Genomic DNA, 23052 nt, shown 5'->3' with positions numbered 1-23052 from the left:
GCAATTTCCGAGGCCTAGCGCTTTTAAAGATAAAACATATATACTGTGCGATAACAAACTAGTATCTCCGTTGTATCTTTTTTTACATGCTACATCAGGAGGTTTGAATGTACAAAAAAAAAACTTGCGGGTCACAATAAGTTTTTTTTTAACAAGATACAATATTTTGTAAAAAAATATATTGATCGAGTTGAAAACTGGTTGAATTTTTTGGAAAACTTCCAAAATCGGATATGGCCAGGAGTACAAGGAGAATCTAATCGATATCCAAGCATCTTAAGAATATCCACGGATTTTCATTCCTTCATTAGCATCATTACCATCATTCCAATGTTAATTTTCCATTTATCTAGGAGTTCTGTTGTTTTGACCGATAACTTTGGATTATTCTAACAATGTATGTTGGAAAATTAAAGTTTTTTAATTTAATGATCAAGCCTTCATGCCAAACACTGTCGAATGCTTTTTATATGACTAGAAGAGCAAAACCAGTAGAATAGACTTGAGATTTGTTGGGACAAATCCAATTTGTTACATGTAAAAGTTGGTGAGTGGTGGAATTCGAACTGTTCATTGGCAAAAATTGAATTTTCGTTTATGTGGACCATCTGTCTGTTCAAAATGACGTTTTCAAAAAGTTTACTGATGGAGGAAAGCAAACTGAATGGACGATAGCTTCTGTAGGATTTTTGTCTGGTTTGAAGATTGGTACAACTTTGGAATTATTCCATTTGTCAGGAAAATATGTCAGCTGAAAACATTTGTTAAATATTTCAAATAGAAATGTTAAGCTACTCTCTAGAAGTTTCTTAATGAGGATCTAAAACATTCAATCATCGCCAGGGGCTTTCATATTTTAGATTGTTTTTTTTTTTATAACGATTCTTACATCTTTAAAAAGTCTCCCAGGAATTTTCGAAAACGTTCTCTTGATTCAGAATACTTTCAAAAAATAGATTTTCAAATGGACTCGTGAGTCCTCAATCAAAATTATGCGCGCTTTCAAACTGCATAGCAACTTTTTCGTAATTAGTTTGTTATAATTTGTTTTTTTTTTCCGTTTTCAATTCCGGGATTGTTTTCTGGAAATTTTGCATAGTATAGCATTAACGACTGTACCAATCGTGGGTGTCTGTACAATGTTTTTCAACGCCGAAATTGGCTTCTAATGTTTATTTCAGAATTTTAGATAATTTCCAAAAGGGGTTAGAGCCAGGGTCAAATTGAGAAATTTTATTTCCAATATTTTTGTTTCTTAATTAAAAAAACAGCTTTTTATTTTTTTGTTGCAAATCCTGACATATTATTTCCATAGTAGGATCGCTAGTGCGTTGAAATTGTCTTCTTCTCACGTTTTTTAAGACGGATCAAAAGTTTAAGATCATCGTCTATAATCGCGGATTCGAATTGTCAATATCAAGTTTTGTTTGCAAAGAAATGTTAACATCTAGATTACTATCGATATATGTTTTATTTGTATTCCAGTCGGCTCGAAAATAATTGAAAGTGGAAAGAGTGGTGCGCCCGCGTTCGAAACCATGGGTAGGACTAACATGTGCACAGTGAAGCTAAGAAAAATTTTACCCTGGCTTAGAAATTGAAACTTACTATATTTGAGGGGCTCAAATAACAAGCGGTGAAAGGGCCATTTTGGTCGTTTTGAGTTGAGTTGAGGAAATTCTACTATTTCCAAGCGTTCCAACATATTTTCAGGCAACTTTACCGCTCAACTAAAAAATATCATAATTCTTGAAAGACTGGTTTGTGTTTGGATCGAGTTTCTGCTAATCCAATATTTTTGATTTGTTGAATATAGGGTTGTTTAAAAATTCAAAATGTTTGAAAATCCAATCTTCCATATCTTTCTTACTATCCTAACATAAAAATAGTGTTCTGTGAAATGTTCAGCTTTCTAGGTGGTGATTTGAAGACGGCCCAAAGACGATGTAGGTTTATATGGAAATTACTATGGAGAAATTTTGAAAAATGTTCCAAACACTGTAAGGTATGTAAAATTTGAATCGCCCTAGTAGGACAATCCTTTGACTCTCCTACCAAGGTGTTTTCGTGCGTAGTACATGGCCTACCTGTTCTACCCACTTTCCGTGCCAATGGATTGGGAATCGCTTCATGGGATATTTGAAATGTAACAGGGACATGATCAGAATCAAAATCAGCATGAGTAACCAGTTGGCTACAGAGGTGGCTAGAGTCGATTAAGACCTAATTAATCGTAGAAGGATTTCTAGAAGATGAAAAATAAGTAGGGCTATAAAGGTAGTGAATTGAGAAATATCATGAAGAGCACTCATAAAAAACAATTCTGCCATTGGAATTGCTTTGCAAATTATTCCATGAGCGATGTTCTGCATTAAAATCGAGTTATTGCGAGTCATTTTCCATAAGTCAGTTTGAAGAAATTTAACTTGATGCCCAGTGCATTGAAAAAGCAAATAGGCAGCTATGAAAGTATATTTACCAAGCTGTGTTTCAACAGAAACACCCAACATTTCAAAACTTTTGGTTTCAAATGACGAAACAAGTTGAAATTTTATACGCCTATGAATCATTACAAAATAGTTTGGATCTCTTGAAGTTTGGATACAGGTTTGAAATAAGTTTCAATAATAATCGATATATGTATGTTATTAGCTGTTAGAATATTCTACAACTTGTCTTCTTTCCCATTCATAGAACGAGTATTGCAATTCAAAACATTCAAAAAATATTTGAATTTATTAGAGAAACGTAATCCATTAACAATTTTATTAGTAACATTTACACCAACTTGGACTGCTTCAGCCATAGTGGTGGTTTTGAATATTACATCAATCATTTGATTCATTTGTTCAGTTAGAAAATCAAAATCAGAAGAAGACGTATTACTAGAATTTTGTACATTTTCTGATGATTTTCCGTTGGGTTTTTCGTTTGATGAAGATTCAGAACAAAAGTTACCTGAGGCGGCATAATCAGGGGTATTTCAATTCGATTTGAAACAATTCGAACGGTTATCCGTAGGAAGAAAAGGGAAGGCACTGAGGATACCTGCTACAAAATTTGCATAGGAGTCACGGGTATCACGGGTATTTCCCTTCAAATTGAAAATATTCAAACGGTTACCCGACGGAAGAAAATAAGTTTGTGAATGAGCATGATTATAATTTACCTGATGGATATGATTGTTAAGCAAGCGATCATTAACTGAAAAAATGAAAATTGTTGTACATTCTGCCTGGGGAATTCCGGCTACCAAAGCGTTGCCGTTCATCTGCCTGATACGAGCCAAGCTGATGAAACTGATACGACTAAATCTGAACGATTCAGAATCAAAAATTAGAATTGCACACATGGTCAATAATCGATGAGTCAGTCCAAGCCTATCCAACGTTTTTCACATTATTTGACTTTTTTTTTGTTAATGTGTCGAAGAAATTGTCAGACTTATATTTGAAACAAATTTAAACAATGTAGTATATCTAGCTGATTCCAAATTTAGCTTTTCTTTTAGTGATAGTTTGACATTTATGCATACCATATTCTCTTATTTTTAAGCTTAAAATCAACATTGACAGCTTTGATTGCAACCATTGAATCAAATTATACATTGTAGACTGTAATTCTCATAGAAGTACATGCACCACAATAACTGTTATCATTAACCCTGAAATTGAGCAAAAATCAATCAATGAAACCACAAATCTAAAGCACCAGGTACTTCAGGAAAACAAAGTCCCACGAGCACTTTATGGCCGATATGTGCGAAATACAATGCACGAATAAGATACGGGCAATCTCTTGAAGTGTCGCGTTATCATGTCCACCAGATGACCGAATTGTTCCAAATTGTTCGCATGCTTGCACGAGTGAGCACTGAAGGATATCGAATCTCTGATTACTTGTTTCAATAACACCGGTGATATGTGAGTGTAATAAGCGCATCGTTTGGGGTGCTGAATATGCTTAGATTTGTTATGCAAATATCATTGGTATCGCACCGTCACGCTACGGTTGCTTTGCGGTTTGTCGTTAAGGTGTGATTTTCCCCGGGGGCTGAAGCTATTACTTGCAACTTTTTGAAGTGGGAATATATGTTTCTTCGCTATGACCATACAAATAGGTCCGATACTTGAAAATCCCTTGAGTAGTTTGAGTGTTGCGTGGCACCTGACACAATGTGAAAATATGTTTCCAAACTTTAAGGGCACCCTTCGTAGGTGTTAATAAATAGACCAAATTTGTCGAATTCGTAAATTTTCGTCGAGATAACAAACACATCTTGGCACCTCTACCAGTCGGCCCGGTAAAATTGATAGACAAACAGGTGATCGAACATATACTGTCCTATTCAATTGGTTGCAGCAACGACGCGTGTTGCACATCAATCTAGCAAGTGATGCAATTCAATTGATTGCCGAAGCGTGTAACATCTTATCGCTGCAATCGTGGGGTAGGGGTAAGGTATTTCCCGTCCTCAACGACGGCAATGAAGCCGCCCGACAAATGTCGCCATATCGTATGACTACGGCTCATGTTTGCGTTCGTCATAATAAAACATCACCTGTAGTATCGTACGATCGGCCGGGCTTGTTTTCAAGGGTAGGGCCAATCATCTGAGATATATGGGGCAGCCGGCAATCCGAGAACTGCAAGTAGATATCGCGCAGTGTATAATCCGTATGGCGTGATATCTCATTAGCGTTATGTCACTTTCGCGAAATATCCGAGTCGCCGCGAGTGCAGAGTGTATATAGAATAAAACTCCGAACTGGTGCCTTATTTTTAACTCAGCAGTAGCGTGATTCTATTTTCGTCGTGTCATTTCGTTCAAGTAGGACCGACACCGCATTTCATTGTAAAAGCACATAATACACGTCGCAACGCTTCAAGTCGTCGCAAAGCTAACCTTCAAACTTAGCGCTTAAGCGGCGCTACGAAATGAAATACGCAAATATTCGTCACCAAAATCCACTGTTTGTTTTGGCTTTTCTGTTTCTAATGTGAGCGTGTGTGCTGATTAGGCATAAGTGCAGCGCCTTTTCGATGAATGACGAAAGGAAATAAGCGCTCCGGTTTCAAAAATTTGACTCCTTCCTGCGGTCAACGGTCGACTAAACGGTGGTTGCATAACTTCCACGACGGTAATTGCCGTCTCAAATGATTATGGGCCTCAAGCTCTACATTGCAACTGCACTTGCATGATTGAACACTTATTTTATGGCAGTTTCAAACCTCGCCAACTAGCACACACTGCTTCTAGTCGCGAGCGATTTCATTCATCACCACAGAGGATCACCGTTTTCGTCTGAGGCGATCAATTTGGAATTTGATCGACTATCATCCGACGGTCAATTGATTCGTGCTGGGCGTCTGTTTATTTGTTTGGGAATAAATGCGCAAGATCAACATTTTATCGGACGATCACGAACACTAAGGCGATGCTCGAGTCTGGTTGTTGAATCAGTTTGTTAAAAATATTTGCTTTGCAATGTTTCGACTAAATGTTGTTTAGCACATCAACAATGTACTAGCTTGTCCATTCGCCAAAAATAGAAAAAGTTCAAATATTTTAGCGCACGATACCTGCAGTTTCTCGAGCAATTCATATGCAGGAGTTACACTAAATATTATGCTTTTGAATGTGGTTCAATGTGTTGAATGCTTGAAAGACATTTCTGAAGACAATCCAACAAGCCGTTCTGTAAATAACGCCCTTGAACTGTCAAAGATTTATTAAATCGGAAACGTGAAAGAGTATTCAAAACGAAGCGGATAAAAGTTTTCAATCAACGGCAAATGATATACTATAACGAACATTTAAATTGTAAATTGATACTTTCCGTTGCATTGATTGACACACCAACGGAGCATTGAATTTCTTGTTGCGCAACTTCGTGGGTAGCATCTAGCATGTTCTACACCGCACCGCTCGACTTGATTTTAAACGAATGCGCTACTGTTCGAATTACCATGTACGCGCTAACTACACGAAAGATCTTCAACCACACAATTTTGGGTCAACTCATGGGTCAACCTTGGCTTTCTCCACTTCTTATGTAGACCGCCAGCAATTAGCAAATGGTGCATAGGCTTAACAAACTTTCCACAGCACTCTTTTCGCATCTTCCAGGCCGACAAGTTCAGTTCGGAAAACTCACTCGGAAATGATTTTCTCTAAACCGGAACAACAATTAAGCATCTCAAAGCAAATTTATCGTCATTATTAAAAGTCCTCGCCTCATGTCCAAACACAAGCACTTATCGGGGCATCATTGCCCAACTTTCAACGATTAGCATCACCCGGGGAGACAATACTAGAAAGCACTTATCGTCTTTTCCCACCGGTAAAGAATTCAAATTTCATCTCGCCCATTAGAGCAGAACGTCATTGAACAATTAAGCCTGACCCGCCCTCCTACATCCTGACGTGTGCATTCCAACAGCATTGGGCCGGCTATTGACCACTCTAAAACCCCAACGATTTTCCAATTTCAATGTCGCCCGGTACATTTATCCACACGCAGGAAACGAATGTAGTTCGATGAAAACACACTCGACTCACCTCACATCACCGATGCTGGTTTCTTTGCCAGTTATCCCATTCCAACTTATGCGTCGTTCCCGTTCACCATCGCTCAGATAGTCTATCAGGATGAAGTTGTCCTTCTGGGGCTGCTGTTGCTGCTGATGAGTTGACGGGTGGTGCCGATGGTTGTGACGCGTAGGAGAACTATTAAACTCATCCAGGCTAATGAAGTTATTGGACGACGCCGAACTCGTTGCCGCGGCCAAATTCAGCAGGGCCGTCACAATCGTTAGCAGAAACAGATTTCTGATTTCAATCTTCATGTTTAGCATATTCTTAACTCTCACTTTCAGCACAATCATTGATATGAACACTCTCTCCGTTTTTTTTTTTGTTACACCTGGCAAATTGCACTTGTTTTCCACGCTTATCTGCAAAAATCACACAGAGAAAATAAAAAACCGTTACAAATCTAATTGGAAAACGTTCTTAACGTGTTTGTGTTTACTTCGAAAGCTGGTTTAACGATAACGTAGGAACGCTACAGCAAATATATAAATGCAGTTCGCTCCAAAAATGCAACCGAAAAACTCGCGCACTTCCTTCCGTTTACGAGGATGATTCGCTACGAAAAACGTCCAACGGCTGCCCTACTTGTTCGGCGTGCGGCAAAACTACGTATAACTCTTTCCCGCACGCAGCGCAACAGTTTTATATAGATTTTCTGTAGCGAACGCAACGAAAGGAAATTCGCGAATGGCAGCGATCGGGCCTTCGCTCTGATGCTCACCTCACTTGAGTTCAGGCTTGCTGATAGGATACATTTTGAGTATAAAAGACTGATGACGTGCGATCGCTCGCTCTCACGAGGTGCCCCAAGGTATGTAGGGTGAAGAACTACTTGGACACCTCCCCAATTCTCACTTTGATTTGGGTTGTTTTTATCGGCCAACTTCTATGATACTAGGCAATGAGCTGCACTTATGCATTCTGCATATTGTGGCCAACTCCGAGATCAGTAACTTTCATAAAAACCCCTCTGCCGAAGTGATTCAGAAGTGTCGGGAATAGGGTACATCCCCCTTTCGGGCGTCGCATCACCAACTGATCGTCCAACGTGTCCAATCGGAACCACCGGTGATCGTTGTGTGAGTGTAATGGACCTGTAGTGGAAATCGTACGATACTCCTATCAGAGAGGTATCATGGGGTAATTATATGTTTCACCTGCTCATATCGGCTAGAACTAGACTGATATAATTACGTGGCGCTTGATTTTCGCAAGAACCTGACTCTTATCGTCACCGCAAAGATAATTTCATGAGCTTGTTTACCTGCGACTAATCATCCACGTTATGACGGCGATTGTCACAGGGTGTCGCATGACACTGCAAGGTTTCCCTCTTCACGCCTAAAAAAATCCCTCTTCCAATGACAATTACCACCCGAGGAACAAACATCAACCGATTTGGAAACGAATCCTAACTCCCAATTAACACCTACTTCGGAAAACCTCCCCAGTCAGAGTAAGTCAAGTCAGCGTTTGTTGCATGTCACAAGATCTGCGCTGGTACTTCATCGGTAGACCCACCAATTAGTGGTATTTACCTTGAGGGCTTGTTTGCGTAGACGACGCTCACCTGGGTGTTTTCCTCTCACAGAGTCTTGTGCTGTTTTCGCCGCTGCTGGTGCGGATAATGATCGAGTTGTTCATCAACAAAACTTCTCTGTTTTCCTCCGTTCTCTTCGACCGGCGACTGCGCTACGCGGTCGATCATACGATGGGTGATGTAAAACGATGACGTGGTTGACCGTTGGCGACGACGATGGTCAGCGAGGCCCGTGGTATCCACCAGACTATTTGCACTTTTCATTCATACCTACTCGCTGACCGCTCAAACATAGGCGTGCTTGAAGAAAGAGAGGGATCTTTCTTTGAATTTACTATTGAGAGTATTGAGAAAATTTTGACACAAGTCGGTCACAAGTATATATCTAACGGGGAACCCAAAAGAAAAATCAGATTTTCGAAACACCTAGATACTCGAGCGATGGAATTAAGATACCACCTGTGCGGCGAGCAATGAGTTGATCGAGGAATATCGCGTATCAGATCAGACGTGAATGTATCATGGATCGCATCATCAATTAAAGGTGGCACCCAGATTCTATCCTTATCTTTAAGAGATGCAGGTTTTTAGTAACAAAGATAGACACTAACATTCCTACCCTCTCCGATGCCTGTAAGGACGTGGCCGGCACAGTTATTGCCTTCTAAGTTTTTAGCTTTCGATCTCTACACATTGAGAATGGTTAAACTATCTCATGTACCATTCGTTGGATCCACTGAATCAACAATTTCAATACTCGGTACGTGTCCTCAGCACTCCATCCTCGGTTCTGCCCCAAGACAAGACGTGTCAGGTCGAAGTACAAAAACGAAACCAATTGCCTGTCAAAAAAGACCACTTCGCATTGGTCGTTTTGACAAAGGCATCGTTGCGTTGAATTGCAACAGGTACTTGTTGCTAGGGCAGCGTCCATTTATTACGTAATGCTAAAATTGGAAAATGTTTGACCCCCTCCTTCGTCCGTAACGGTTCTTGTATGATTTTTTTAATTTTTGTATGAGCCGTAACGCTTTAGCCTACTCCGCCATCCCCCTAGAGCGTTTCGTAATTTGTGGACGGCGCCCGGCCGTGTTACTAGTTCATAAATTAGAGTTTTTATCAAAAGTTTGGAAAGTTTTTTATGAAATCTTTTTGTCACAAACCAATCTATATTCGATGTTAGGTAGCCGCATGTGCTCTTATAATGTTAAAAAGAAAACTTTATTAAGAGCACTATAATGGAAATTGTGTCTCTAAAAATATCGTCGGTTTTGAGTATTAACCTGATTTTCAAAAGCTAGCCAGCTTTATTGCACTAAATGAATGAAGCCTACAAGAAACAACCACATTATGAGCTTTGATGTTTGAATTTGTTCACAAGATTTGCTTAAAAAAGCACTGGCTTTGGTATCGTCAAGGTTATCGACTGAAAAACAATGGGGCAGTCTTGGTTGAACTGCTCCGTCCTGTCCTAGGTACCAACCGGATTCGAAGCTAACACCATCTTTGCAGGTTTGCTGCCCGGCATTCTTGCAACATACCCAAACCCATCGTATCCTGCCAGCGTTGGCCATCTTTTAGATACTGGGTTCGACGTAGATTGGGTGACTCGAGTATCGTCCACGGTAATGCCCGTAGAGGACTACCGGTCTTATAAGCGTCTTGAACATGGTACATTTGGTGCGGCGGTTAATATTTTTTAACTCAGCTTCTTGTGGAGGCAATAGTATGCCAAAAACATATCAAGTCCAGTTATAATGTTAATACAAAGCATCAACATTATAATACTTGTAATATACGGGGTAACTCATCCCGGTCAACCAGTCAGTGATTTTCGATAGCGATCGATATAGATTCGTTTTGAACCGTTAGCGATCGCCATCGTTGGTCAAAGATCTATAAAGAATTATGAAGACTGGTTGGTCGGGATTAAACTACGAGCTTTTTTTTCAATTATATGAATAATCTAACGAAACATGATATTCCGTGCAATAGACAGAAGCATATATGGTTATGACCAGTTTTTTTTATCAATTACATAGGGTAAGTGTACCAGTTATGGACATAATGGTTCCCTATTTCGCCATACGTGTTAATTTTAAAGTGCTCAAATTTTTGATTATTTTATGTATTTTAGTAGTAAGATATCAATTATGTCTTCACGTTAAACCATTCAAAAATATTCTAAATGTGAATATTTTTGAAATTTCTCTTATGGCCAAATATGGAACCACTATGGCCATAACTGGTACACTTTCCCCATATAAAAATTCTAATAAAACTTCATATTTGGTGCAATAGACAGAAAAATGTATGTTTTGATAGGTATAAAACCATAAGCAGGCAGATTCTTTGCGACCCATCAAAGAAAAACAGTAAAGTAATGTGATGCATATGGAAATTTTGAGGCGATTCAAAAGTCTAACATTTTCATACAATGCAACGTTAATAACGAGAAAGTTGATCATAGACCATAAGAAAGAGACATTTTTGAAATAAGGGATCCTCATTGAGGATGAATGAATCTTGAAGAAACATCACGAGTTTAGTTTTGGAGCTAATAATCATACATTACGAAAAAATTAGCGTAACTAATGGGGTATAAGCCCCACCTAAAATCAAGACAGACTTACCAAGATAATTAAATCTATTAAGCTAAATAGACTCTTTGCAGAGCATTTTCGCGATTGAATTTAGCAAGCTTCCTAGCTTTGAACTCAAGTTACCGTAATGATTAAAATATATAGTTTTCTAGACTGAAAAATAAAAACTGTTGCGTTGGTCCCCACTTTTGTAAGAACTAAACACGCTAAACTTCTGTTGTTATCAGCAATGTTAAGGTATTTTTTTTTGTTATTTCACGTCTTTCCTTAAATTTGTCACAAAAATTTAGGGTGCATGTTTTCACAAATAAAAAATACACGTTTAGTTATGTTCATATGCAATAGTTCACCATTAGGGCGATTCAAATTTTAAAAATGTTTGAAAATCCAATCTCCCATATGCTTCTTACCATCCTTACCATAAAAATAGTGTTTTGTGAAATTTTCAGCTTTCTAGGTGGTGATTTAAAGATGGCCCAAAGACAATGTAGGTTTATATGGAAATTACTATGGAGAAATTTGGAGAAATGTTCCAAACACGTTAGTACTGTAATGTAAGTAGAAACTTATCATCCCATATTGAAAACTCATTCTTCAAACCTTAATGAAGGATGTTGCTGAAGAAACAAATCCCTTTTGAGCTAATTTTGTTTTGGATATTTGTGGATGTTTGCAGGGCTATAATCCCATATTAAGCTAAATAATAGTAAACTAATTCGTGAATATCTCTTCTGCTATCCGTCGGATTAAATTTCTCTCTTCAGCAAATTTCTTTATCATGGTTTGATGAATGAGTTTTTACTTTGGGATAACAAGTTTGTACTTACATTACAGTACTAGCGTGTTTGGAACAAATCTCAAAATTTCTCCATAGTAATTTCAATATAAACTTACATTGCCTTTGGGCCACCTTTAAATCACCACCTAGAAAGCTGAAAATTTCACAGAACACAATTTTTATGGTAAGGATGGTAAGTAACATATGGAAGATTGGATTCTCAGACATTTTTAAATTTTGAACCGCCCTATTCACCATATTTGCGCAAAGATTAGCATAGCATTGCATAGACTGACTGTACATGTCAATGGTTGCTACTCCGTGATTGATCGGAACTGGCAAGAATTGCACTTAGATTCAAATGAATAAGGATCAGAGTTTCCGCTTACTCTCGAAGTGCAATTTTAGCAGATCTCATATTATTGATCAATAACGGCGCTGGCCAAGTCCTTACAGTCAGTTGGGATGGGGAAGGATTGTTAGGGTGTAATGATTGTTGCTTCTAGAGGCCGCGAATACCTCTGCATCTCCACAATCACCACGAGAAGGGTGTTTATTAATGAGGAGGGAAACGGATCTGGGAGTCACCTTTGGTCGGTGATGCGATCCATCGATAAGGAGGAAAATACGATTTTTACTGAAAACTATTTTTGGAATTTGTCTCGCGAGGAAAAGATATTTTAATATAGAAGATTTAGAAAATACGTCGACATTCAAAATATCGAACCATTCAAAAGCTATGTTAAGTAATGGCAAGAATGCTATCTATAATGAAATTATATTCAATAATAATAAGGGTTTATGCTGACACTTGAAGTGACGAACTATCCATTGTTTGTTTGAAAATACAAAAATGATAATTATAGATGTTTTTATATTTGTATTTGCATGTTCAGAAGTTTGAACATTCAACAAAAATTAACCTTTAAATTATCCCTAAGAAAACGAAATGCTGTATAATGTCGATATTCATAATGTCGAACTATTTAAAGGTTATTTTTAGTAATGAATAAGTTAAATAGGTATATGTCTTTTTTTTTAGAATGAGGGTTTATACAGACACTTGACACTGAGTCAGTGTAACGAACCAGCCATAGTTTGTTTGAAAAAAAAAACTTAAATGTTACGTTAACTTGATACAAATGTGCAATCATAAACATGAAACGAGCTCACGATTTTGGAATCCATCCTCGACTGAACGCGAATATCTTTTCGCACTCGCACAACGTGAAAGAGATACACACTACCCTACTGCAACAAACACGAATGCTTGGGCTTCCCCGAAGTACTGCCCAGCAAATCGCGCGCAAACAGGGGAACTGGGAACCGCACCGCCGAAAACACCAGAAAAAAACAAACACGACAGCTCGGGCTTCCTCGAAGCACTCAGTTCTCCATATTTGAATAAATGAAGTTTGTGTCGGATAAATGACTTTGTTCCATTGTTGATTATTTTTATGGGAATTATTTCTGAAAATTGTTATTAAGATGTTTCCGCTTTTAATCTCAAGCAATTTTTAAATAATCAACTCCTGAATAATAAACATTAAAACCAAAAGTGGCCCAATCCTTGATGACTGATTCTTTAAAATTGTGTATCAGAACAGTTTATTGTCAGTAGCCAAACGTGGAAAATAAATGCAAACTAAGATTTTGTTTCTCGACCTATTAAAGATCTGCTCACGACCTCCCTCGGTATCGCGACCCACAGTTTGGGAAACTATGTTCTAACGCGATATTGAACAATAAGCATGAGAGCCCATCATCTTGTCGTTGTCCCCGACTGGATTCAAACGAACTGACTGAAAACGGAATAAAACGGCATAAAAAAGGCTTAAGACTGATACAACGGCTTAAAATGGCTTAAAACGGGTAAAAATGTCCTAAAATGGCTTAAAATGGCTTGAAATTACTAAAAATGGTTTAAAATGGTTGAAACGGCTTGAAATTTAAAAGGCCTTAAACGGCTTTAAAAAGCTTAAAACGACTTAAACAGTTTAATAGACGGATTAAAACAAATAAGAAAAAGGATAAAATGGTTTAACATGGCTAAAAAAGCTAAAAACATCTTGAACCAGCTTAAAATGGCTTGAAATAGCTTATAAAGACTTAGGGCTTAGGCGACTCAAAACGGCTTAAAATGGCTTAAAACGGTTAAAAATGGCTTAAACGACTTGAGATAACTAAAAATGGCTTTAAAGGCTGGTGATTGGAGCAGGTGGGCTTCGTGGCCGTGCTGTTAGTGTTACCAAGCATTTAGCCGCATCGATCCAAGGAGTGTGGGTTCCCGCTTTAGCCTGGAAAATTTTTCGTCAGGAATGTTTTCCAACTCTGCTACTGGGCGTTGCATGCTAGTCCGTTGTCTAGTGTGGTGCTTCCTTCAAAGGGCAAATCGCCCACTGGAAGCATTAACGTGTCGGTGTTTCTTCTTAAGGCTCAAAACGGCTTGAACGGATTAAAGTGGCTTTAAACGGCTTCAAACGGCTAAGAATAGCTTAAAATTGCTCCCAACGGCTTTAAAAATGCTTAAAACGGCTTGAAACGGCTTAAAATGGATTAAAACAGCTTAAAATGGTTTAATATAGCTTAAAACGGCTTAAAATGGCTTTAATTTTGTGAAACAAAATTGGCCTGAAAACTTTAGACAATTTTGCTTCACACATCGTTGCTCTTATTAGTTTTGATCTCGTCCATGATTTTTTAATGAAAAGGTGATGTGTTGGGATCTGGTATTCACGACATTTTTAGAGGCTTTGCCATACAGTAAAGATCTGGTCCGTTGTCGATCGGCCGTCAATGAAGCCGGCTTGACAACTTCCCGCGAACTTGTTCACTACAGATCTCGACTCCATTGCATGCCCTCTCAGCGCCATTCCAGTGTTCGTCGAAGTGCTTCCACCTTTCGATCACCTCACGTTCGTCTTTCAAGATAATCATACCCTGTACATCTTGGCTCGCGGCACGAAGCCATTGCTGGATACATTGAGCTTGTAATAAAACTTCCGCGTTTCTTGAGACCGGCAGAGCTGTTCCATCTCCTTGCACCCCAAGCGATGTTTTTGTTGTGCTCCACTGTACTCCAGCAGCCCTCAAGAGGGGCTTCATCCAGCTCACACTCTTCCGGTAATGTAGCCTCGAGGTGCTGCGCTTATGCAGCCGCCACATCCGGTTGCCCTAGCAGCTCTAGGTAATATCGGGGTGGTCGTCGTTGTTAACGACGGAGAGTTTTGGGGACAGTCCATACATCACTAGATAGTGGTCAGAGTCGATTAAGTGCCGTCCATCTATCAGAACGTGGTAGATGCTTCGGTGAACTTCAGATGTATCGGTATGGAAGGCTGTGCGGTCCTTCAGCACTTTGGCGAGTATACGTGTTCATCCGATGGAGTTAAGAGATGTACAATTTCACGTACCGAGCTTCCAATCGCCAGTTCCATTACCTACTTCGCAGTGGTCTTGGCCGATTGTCTCGGTTCGTATTCTCTCATTGATTGTTTGTTGCTTGTTTTTTTAACGGCTGGCTTGCAGGGCCTGACATCAACCATCCAGATTTGCGAAGGACCATTCTCCCTAAATGTTTGAAGGGCCATAGTGCACAGTTTATCATAGAATCCTTCTCTGGCACTCGGACGATGTTTAGCCGCCTCTGACATGCGGAACAGACCCTGTTGTGAGCCGCTCCTAACATCTTAACAAACGCTTCAGGTTTGCGGGAACAAATCCCTTCCCTGTCAGCACTTGACCAAAGTTCCCACCGAGGTTGGTTACCCGATCTTCCCTTAAATTGCTCGTACCCCGGTCAGTACCACGAGATGGTAGGGTAGGAATAGGAGTTGCTGGGCAATGGTGTGGCTAATGACCACACAAAGGGGTCTATTTCATTCTTTCAGGTAAGCATTGTACCAATGGTGCGCCATACCCATCCTTCACCAACCCCGTATAAAAGCCTTATAGATCAAAACTAGTGAATTAGAGAGCTGGTGTTTTTTCCGGTGTTCATAGATTTAGTTTATGGAACAAAAACACCATATTAAAAATCGGAAAATGAAGAGTTGTTTTTGATCTTCCGACCTTGACGCTTGCTCCTGCGGGGGCCGGCGATGAGGGCAGGATCGCGCGTCAGTCGAGTGAGAGTGAAAAAGTGGCGTGATTCGTTAGTTGTGTTTCATCCTTCGACCTTGACGCTTGCTCCTGCCGTGGCCGGCGATGAGGACAGGATCAAACATGTCGCGCGTCGATCGAGTAAAGTGAAAAAGTGCCGCTTTCGATTAGTTCTTTTTGATCTTCCGACGTTGACGCTTGCTCCTGGGGAGTGCGTCAAGAAAGCCCCAGCAGTCGTCAGTTGTTTTCCCTCACGGGTTGCGCGCCAATTTTCTCTGAGTGCTTTTATATAGCTGAGCAAACGAGTGAAGCTGAAAGAGGATTGTTGCTGCTCAAGGATGACGGATCAATTGGTGAGCTCGTTTCATGCTATTGTTTCTAATCTATAAAATATGTATGACTGCACCTTTAATCGTTAAAACGGTGAGACGTAAATATGATTTTTCAAAAAATATGAATGGTTCGTCACTGTGAGTGTCGACATAAACTCTGAATCACAAATTATTTCGGCCCAAATTTTTTTTTATTAAAAACACCTTCTTCTTTTTACTTTTATTTTTGTAATTGAAAAAAAAAAACTTTGAATGGTTCGACACTTCAAGTGTAGACTTCCAAAAGGTTTACTTTATTCAACAAACTTTGAAAGGTTCGTCACCTCAAGTGTCGGCATATTTTTTCTCTACATAGATATTGTTCATATCAAATGAAAATATTATATTTACATATAAGCATGTTTATATCTCACAAATAATTATTTATCATGGTCTAATCGCTTATCAAAGTGAATCCTGTGACCCAACGATCCTTCCCATTAACAAACATCCCTCCCAGTAGCCTTTATGGAGATGCACAGGCAAACACGGTCTCCAAATTGCAAAGATTACACACTAACAGTCCTTCTCCCAATCCCACCTGACTGTAAGGACGTGGCCGGCGCCGTTATTGACCATGTATAAATAGAGGCACTGAATTATGCACACTGAAGAAGATTATGGCCAATCCCAGCCGAACTTCTAGTTGATTCTTTGTGCATTTTCACTGACTTCGGTCAATCACGGAATAGCAACCATTGATATGTGCAGTCAGTCTAAGCTAAGCTAAGCTAAGCTAAAAACACCATATTAAAAATCGGAAAATGAATTTCTCAAATACTGAAGTGAATTACTTGCCCCAAAACTCCCCCGAAATCAACGCACGCCTATGTATAGCTATGACTGGAGCTGTCAAATGAATATTTCTCGCTGCGAGAAAAAAAAGTGCTGTGCATTGCTCATATTTTCGCCAACGTGTAGGCGACCTCCGGGCTTTGGGGTGGTGTTCAATAACCAAGGATCTCACATTGCACAAATATCGGATGATCATGACGATGACGAGCCAAGCACAGCAACACCTGTACCTGAAGGCTGTTTGCGCCAAATTCGTCTGATCACATGAATAAGTGCGAATGGGTGGGTTGAACTTATTCTAGAGAAATAAAACTTCGTCATTCGTATCGCCTCATGAGCGTACACCTACTACCCTGATGAACGAAGGTGGCGTTGTTTACATCCGCAGTGATTATTCATCGGCTTGGAATTGGGAAATTTCCCGTACCTGTAGCGCTTGGGGATCACCACTTGTTTTGATCAATGAATGACGACCGTCCAGCCTATCTATTCAATCATCGTCAGATATGTTTGTTTCGCGAGCATTCAGTATCGTACGATTCGGCCTTGCGCGGTAACAGTAATAGTTGTATGTGCTCAAGTGGACTCACGGTTTGGATTGTACGCTGTAGAGAAATAGCTATTAATAGCTACTTAATGGTTGGAGTGTAACCGAAGGGGGTGTGTCCATTTTCTCAGGTTGTACTGTTGGCTGTAGTAGGCAGATTGGCATTCAAGATTTGTATGCTCGTGTGGACTTCTAATTGAGATGTATTTGCACCGTATCGGTTTATGAAACAACACCACGATAAAAACACATTAATATAATCTTTATTTAATTTCTCTGCAGAGAGCTTATTTGAAATTGGCCGTGTCGTAGGCGATGTAATTATAAAAATTTATTATATTTTATTGGTATTATTTTTTATGCCATATATTCAAAGCAAATAAGAGGCTATTAATATATCCACGTTCATGAGTTTATCTTTAGGTTATTTAAGGTGAATGTGAATCGAAGCCAAAGTTCAAATTTTCAAGAGCACGGATCTGGAGAACCAAACATCTGTATGAGCTGAAAACCTAATCGATTGGTCACCACCAGCTAGTAACCAATCGATTAAGTTTTTAGCTTAAACGGATGTTTGGTTCTCCAGATCCGTGCTCTTGAAAATTTGAATATTGGCTTCGATTCATCTTCACCTTAACTTAATTTGTATTCTCGGATAACATATGATGTGAGATTTAACTGAATTTATCTGCTGTAAATTGTTCAAAACACTGAATGCCCTTAGCTTCTTTTCACACGTAAAAATGTGAAATACTTTAAGGAGAACTAGGAAAAAAAAAAATTGGGGTGGGTAATGTCTATTACATTACCGCGGGGTTGACGTAGAACTACGATGATTAATAATTTTATTTGTCATGTGTATGAATTTGTAAGTGTACTAGTTTTGTGTTGTTATTGATCGGATGAAGTTTTCAGAAGTTAACTCTTTTTGGACTTATTTTGGTAGTCCTGAAAAGAACCATTTGTCGTTCTGTGGTTTCGAGAACCAGTGTATGGTGTTCCAGAAATAATGCCAGATGATTGAATTTGTTTGTTTGGTCGTTGCTTCCTTGTGTTGCTTGGTTGGGTGATCGGTTTCTGGCTCCAGCTGTAGTTCGCCAAACTCCTCCAGTAAATTAGATGTTTGATAGCTCGGGTGCTTCGATCGTGATAATCGATTGAATCGGTCCAGTGCTTTGGTCTGTAGCAATATCCATTGCATGAGCATTTAGGCTCTGTACATTGATACTCATCAATATGCAGGCTGGGCCGCTATGATCCAGCATTTCACGTCTCAAAGCGTCACTAATCGATGATTGCTTAAGCGCTGCAGCTCATTCCTCAAGTCAACCCTTGGAATTGCTGCCTTTGGCGTGATGAAACTGGGAAGAATTGGTAGAGTTTGTCAAAAATAGTCCTTACAGTGAAGTAACCCGCGACAAACCAACATATACCAATTGTTAATCCTGGCTTTTGTCATAGTCGTACACGACCTCAACCTTCCACAACACAACAATTGTAAAATAGAGTGGCATTTCCAACAGCGTCTTTGATGTTCCATATTTTGTGGGAACACTTTGATTAGCAAAATTATCACATGTAACAAAATTGCGACATATTTAGAATGCTTTTGAAAAGACATTCTCATTGAACAATTGTAATAATTTTGGCACCCATGAATCAGAAATTTACCGTCATAATAAAGAAAACTATTGATTATCAATATCTCGTATTGAATATTTAGTTAATGTCAACCCTTTCAGCAATTCATGTTCGACCAATTTCTCACGCATTAGCATTCTCCGCAATTTTCAAGTAATTCTAAGCCCAACACATTATTGGCACATACCCATTTCCCAGATTAGTCGATCAGAAAGCGAAGAGCACAAAAGGGAGGAGCCTCATCTGCTATTCTGAGGTTATAAAACATGCTTCCTTCGTCGGATTCAGTTTCATTCTAATTCCGCTTTCGAGCTGCTAAGAGCTCCTCCGAACTTGCTCAGCGAGAAGTACCTCGCTGCTAGAAATCTGCTGAGCTGTTAATCTTCAAGCTGCCAATCCAGCATCTGGTCTGTAAAATCGCTCAAGATTTCTAAGTTGACCGATCCGCGCTTCTAGATTTCGCCTTGTGGTAAACTCGTGGTCACAGCATCCAAGCTCAATCGGCCCTTCCCACTGCAGCGTCGTCGGACCATAATAACATCATGCTACTCAGCATTGTATGGTATTTCTAACAGAATCGTTGATTTATCATATAATGGGGGAACACTTCCTAAATTCTCGAGTATGGAAATTGGAAAATGTATTAAAATTGCAACAAATTTTAAATACTGTTCAATAAACTGTTTCCTAACCTATTGTAATAAGCAACTATTGATCTGAAATTTTTCTACTTGTTAGTCTATTGCGTTAATCTGAGAAATAGGCTATATGGAATTGATGTCTTGGCAAGGGATGTACAAGATGAGCATTATGTGTTAATTTTCCAATTTCCGTACTCGAGAATTTTGGAAGCGGGGGCCGTGATGCTCGGGATGGATTGTCCTCCATGACTGGTCTTGGCTGGAAATATTCGTGGGGAGAAACTCGACCCTTTGCTGCAGGAATTTCATTAACAACTCTTTGGTAAAGCAGAAATTTTCCGAGGAAATTTCTGAAAAAAGTGAACTTTTTCAAAACAACTCTTATTGATTGGAATATTTATCAACAACTCTTTCTTAAGTAAAATCATCCTTAGTAACTCTTTGCTCCATCGCCAAACCAAACCATTTCATTGAATTCATCAAGTACAAGAATATGAATGGTAAGGAGAGGCAGATGGTGTATATTTGCTGGCGTTACTTTCCAACAGGTCGCCGGTTGGCGCTGACTACTAATCCGTCCACTGAATGATTTTAAGTTGTTGCTTTCGCTCTCTGGTTCCGTTCGCTACTCGCACACTGCTGTGGCTTTCACGCGCTCTTCTTTACTGCTCCGCTGCTTGATCCGTTCGTTATGCCGTTCGAATTGTGAATGAGCTGGGAGCAGAACAACCAGTGGTTTTATTTGCTCGAGCTCCGTTCACCGATGGCGAGTGGTGGGGTTCTCGCTTGGTCGTTTCGTCACTCCGTTCGCTACTCGCACGCGATTGGTTATTGCTTTCGCGCTATTTTCGTTGATGGTGTGATTCTTCGCTGAGAAAAAAAACTGCAACTCTTTTGATTTTTCATGCAAAATGACCAACTTTGATAAACTATATCTCAGTTATTTATGGACCGATTTGAATGAAATTTTCACAGAATATCAGACATAACTTAAATTTCAACATATATTTTTGAGTGATATTTCCAATCACACGTTGAAAAGCAGTAACGGTTTGACTAAAGTGAATTTTTTGACGATTTTTTATGATTGACATAACTAAACATATTGAAGGAATAGCTTCATGGTATCTTCAGAAAAGTTGTAGATTTTGACGAGATGAATAAGTTTGCTGAAGACAGTTTTTGTGTAAGGCTATCAAATTTTAAGATAAAAAGTTTTGAATTTTTCGTCGAAAATTACAGTTTAGCCAAACCTTTATTACTTATAAACTTGTGATTTGAAAAATTATTCCAAAATATTTGTTAAAATTCAAGTTACATCTGATGTTCTGTGAAAGTTTCATTCGAAAATATTTCCATAAATAACTGAGATCTAACTTACTAAAGTTGGTCATTTTGTATGGAAAATCGAAAAAGTTGCAAATGCATGCGAATAAGTTGGGGCCTTCCTTAGCCGAGTGGTTAGAGTCCGCGGCTACAAAGCAAAGCCATACTGAAGGTGTCTGGGTTCGATTCCCGGTTGGTCCAGGATCTTTTCGTAATGGAAATTTTCTTGACTTCCCTGGGCATAGAGTATAATCGTACCTGCCACACGATATACGAATGCAAAAATGGAAACTTTGGCAAAGAAAGCTCTCAGTTAATAACTGTGGAAGTGTCATAAGAACACTAAGCTGAGAAGCAGGCTCTGTCCTAGTGAGGACGTTAATGCCAAGAAGAAGAAAAAGAAGAAGATGTGACTAAGTTCTCTGTTTATTCGACAAACAAGCTTAATATTTCATGGGTACACAACAGCAACAGAGTAGCGTACACAGGGATTTAGTTGAAATCTGGAAACGTAGCTCAATCTTGAAATCTTGAGCGATTTCACAAACCAGATTCTGGATTAACAGCTCAGCAGGCTTCTAGCAGCGAGGTACTTCTCGCTAAGCAAGTTCGGAGGAGCTCTAACCAGCTCGAAAGCGGAATTAGAATGAAACTGAACCAACGAAGGCAGCATGTTTTATAACCTTGGAATAGCAGATGATGCTCCTCCCTTTTGTGCTCTTCGCTCTCTGATCGACCATTCTGGGAAATGGGTATGTGCCAATAATGTGTTTTGCTTGGAATTACTTGAAAATTGCGGAGAATACTAATACGTGAGAAATTGGTCGAACATGAATTGTTGGAATGATTGGCATTCCCTAAATATTCAATACGAGCTATTGATAATCAATAGTTTTCTTTATTATGACGGTAAATTTCTGATCCATGGGTGCCAAAATTATTACAATTGTTCAATGAGAATGTCTTTTCAAAAGCATTCTAAATATGTCGCAATTTTGTCACATGGGATAATTTTCCTAATCAAAGTGTTCCCATAAAATATGGAACATAAAAGGCGCTGTTGGAAAAGCCACTCCATTTTGCAATCGTTGTGAAATGTTGAGCACTCACCCCGACGGCACTGCAGCAGCGTCCGCGAGTACAATCTCAAATGGTTGAGTCATAAATTATTCACGACAAATGAAATTTTGTATGAGCCCGTGAAATTGATTTAAGAATACTAGAAGTTATAAATAAAGTCGGAAATATTTCTCTTTTAACTCTTTTCCACAAATTGTATGGCTCTGAAAAGAACCGATGGCTTTGTTAGCTTGGATGTTGTTACGGATAAATAACACTGCTCGGACCAGCAAAACTCAGGGGGCTTCTGGTATTTGCTCTAACGGGATTGCTTCTTGACCACCAATGATGATTTCATCACGAGTCGAAATTTTTAAGCGCGGGTCAACAGTTCCTCGGCCGATGAAATTTGCGGCGGCGATGACGATGGCTGGGTGAACGCAAACAAGCGGTGAACCACAAAGCAAGAATAACTCGCCCGACCGTGTTCACAGTTCGACCGCAATTTCTCCTGTGGACTGCTTCCTCTTCTTCTTCTAGGCGGCGGCAGCGGTGATGGCTTTAGCTTCGGACGGCATCTTCTCTCGCTCGCTCGACAGTTTGATTTGAGCGAAGCAAGACAAACGGGGGCGTCCTTCGCTGTCGATGTCTGTGCCTGAGAAGCACGCCTTGTCAGAACAAGCCGATCTGTCGCCTGCTGAGATGCGAGCCAATCGGAGAGTGAAAAGCAAATGACGTCAAATTTTCTCTTGCCACTCCTATTTATAGATTTGCTTGAAATCAACGTTCTCTTTTAAAACAGTTATTAAACTATTTGGACAAGTATATGGGATTCAGTAAGTAAACGACATGAAGCTTTGATGTCTTATCTTTCGATTGAGATGCTAATCAAGAAATTTCGTTAAGCCAGCGAAAAGTTATAAACGTTTAAAATATTTCATGCCAACGTAACGCTCTTGGTTTTGAAATTTCACTCCTGTATAGAGAAGAGAGACGTACTTCTACGTCAAAAAACAATCGTCATGATTTTGCGTTTTTCAATTCGATTCAAATTA

The 23052-nt window shown here is 39.4% G+C and overlaps 1 protein-coding gene across 4 annotated transcripts in view; it reads right to left on the bottom strand.

Annotated features, from left to right (window-relative positions):
• LOC5571127 overlaps window positions 1-23052 on the bottom strand; it is a 74297-nt gene that overhangs the window by 36699 nt on the left and 14546 nt on the right. For 2 of the 4 annotated variants that reach the window (XM_021853301.1, XM_021853303.1), the window contains exons 1-2: window positions 7035-7295; window positions 6563-6957 (exon numbers count right to left, since the gene is read on the bottom strand). In XM_021853301.1, coding sequence (XP_021708993.1) covers window positions 6563-6888 — 326 coding nt within the window. In that variant the 5' untranslated portion in view covers window positions 6889-6957; window positions 7035-7295. Of the gene's footprint in view, window positions 1-6562; window positions 6958-7034; window positions 7296-23052 lie in introns of those variants that run through there. The other 2 variants (XM_021853304.1, XM_021853302.1) reach the window with 2 other exon arrangements.

This window comes from Aedes aegypti, chromosome 3, assembly GCF_002204515.2.
Source record: "Aedes aegypti strain LVP_AGWG chromosome 3, AaegL5.0 Primary Assembly, whole genome shotgun sequence".
NCBI classification, from domain to species: domain Eukaryota; kingdom Metazoa; phylum Arthropoda; class Insecta; order Diptera; family Culicidae; genus Aedes; species Aedes aegypti.
Note: the sequence above shows the minus strand (reverse complement) of the source record. Positions and strands in the feature narration are given on the sequence as shown.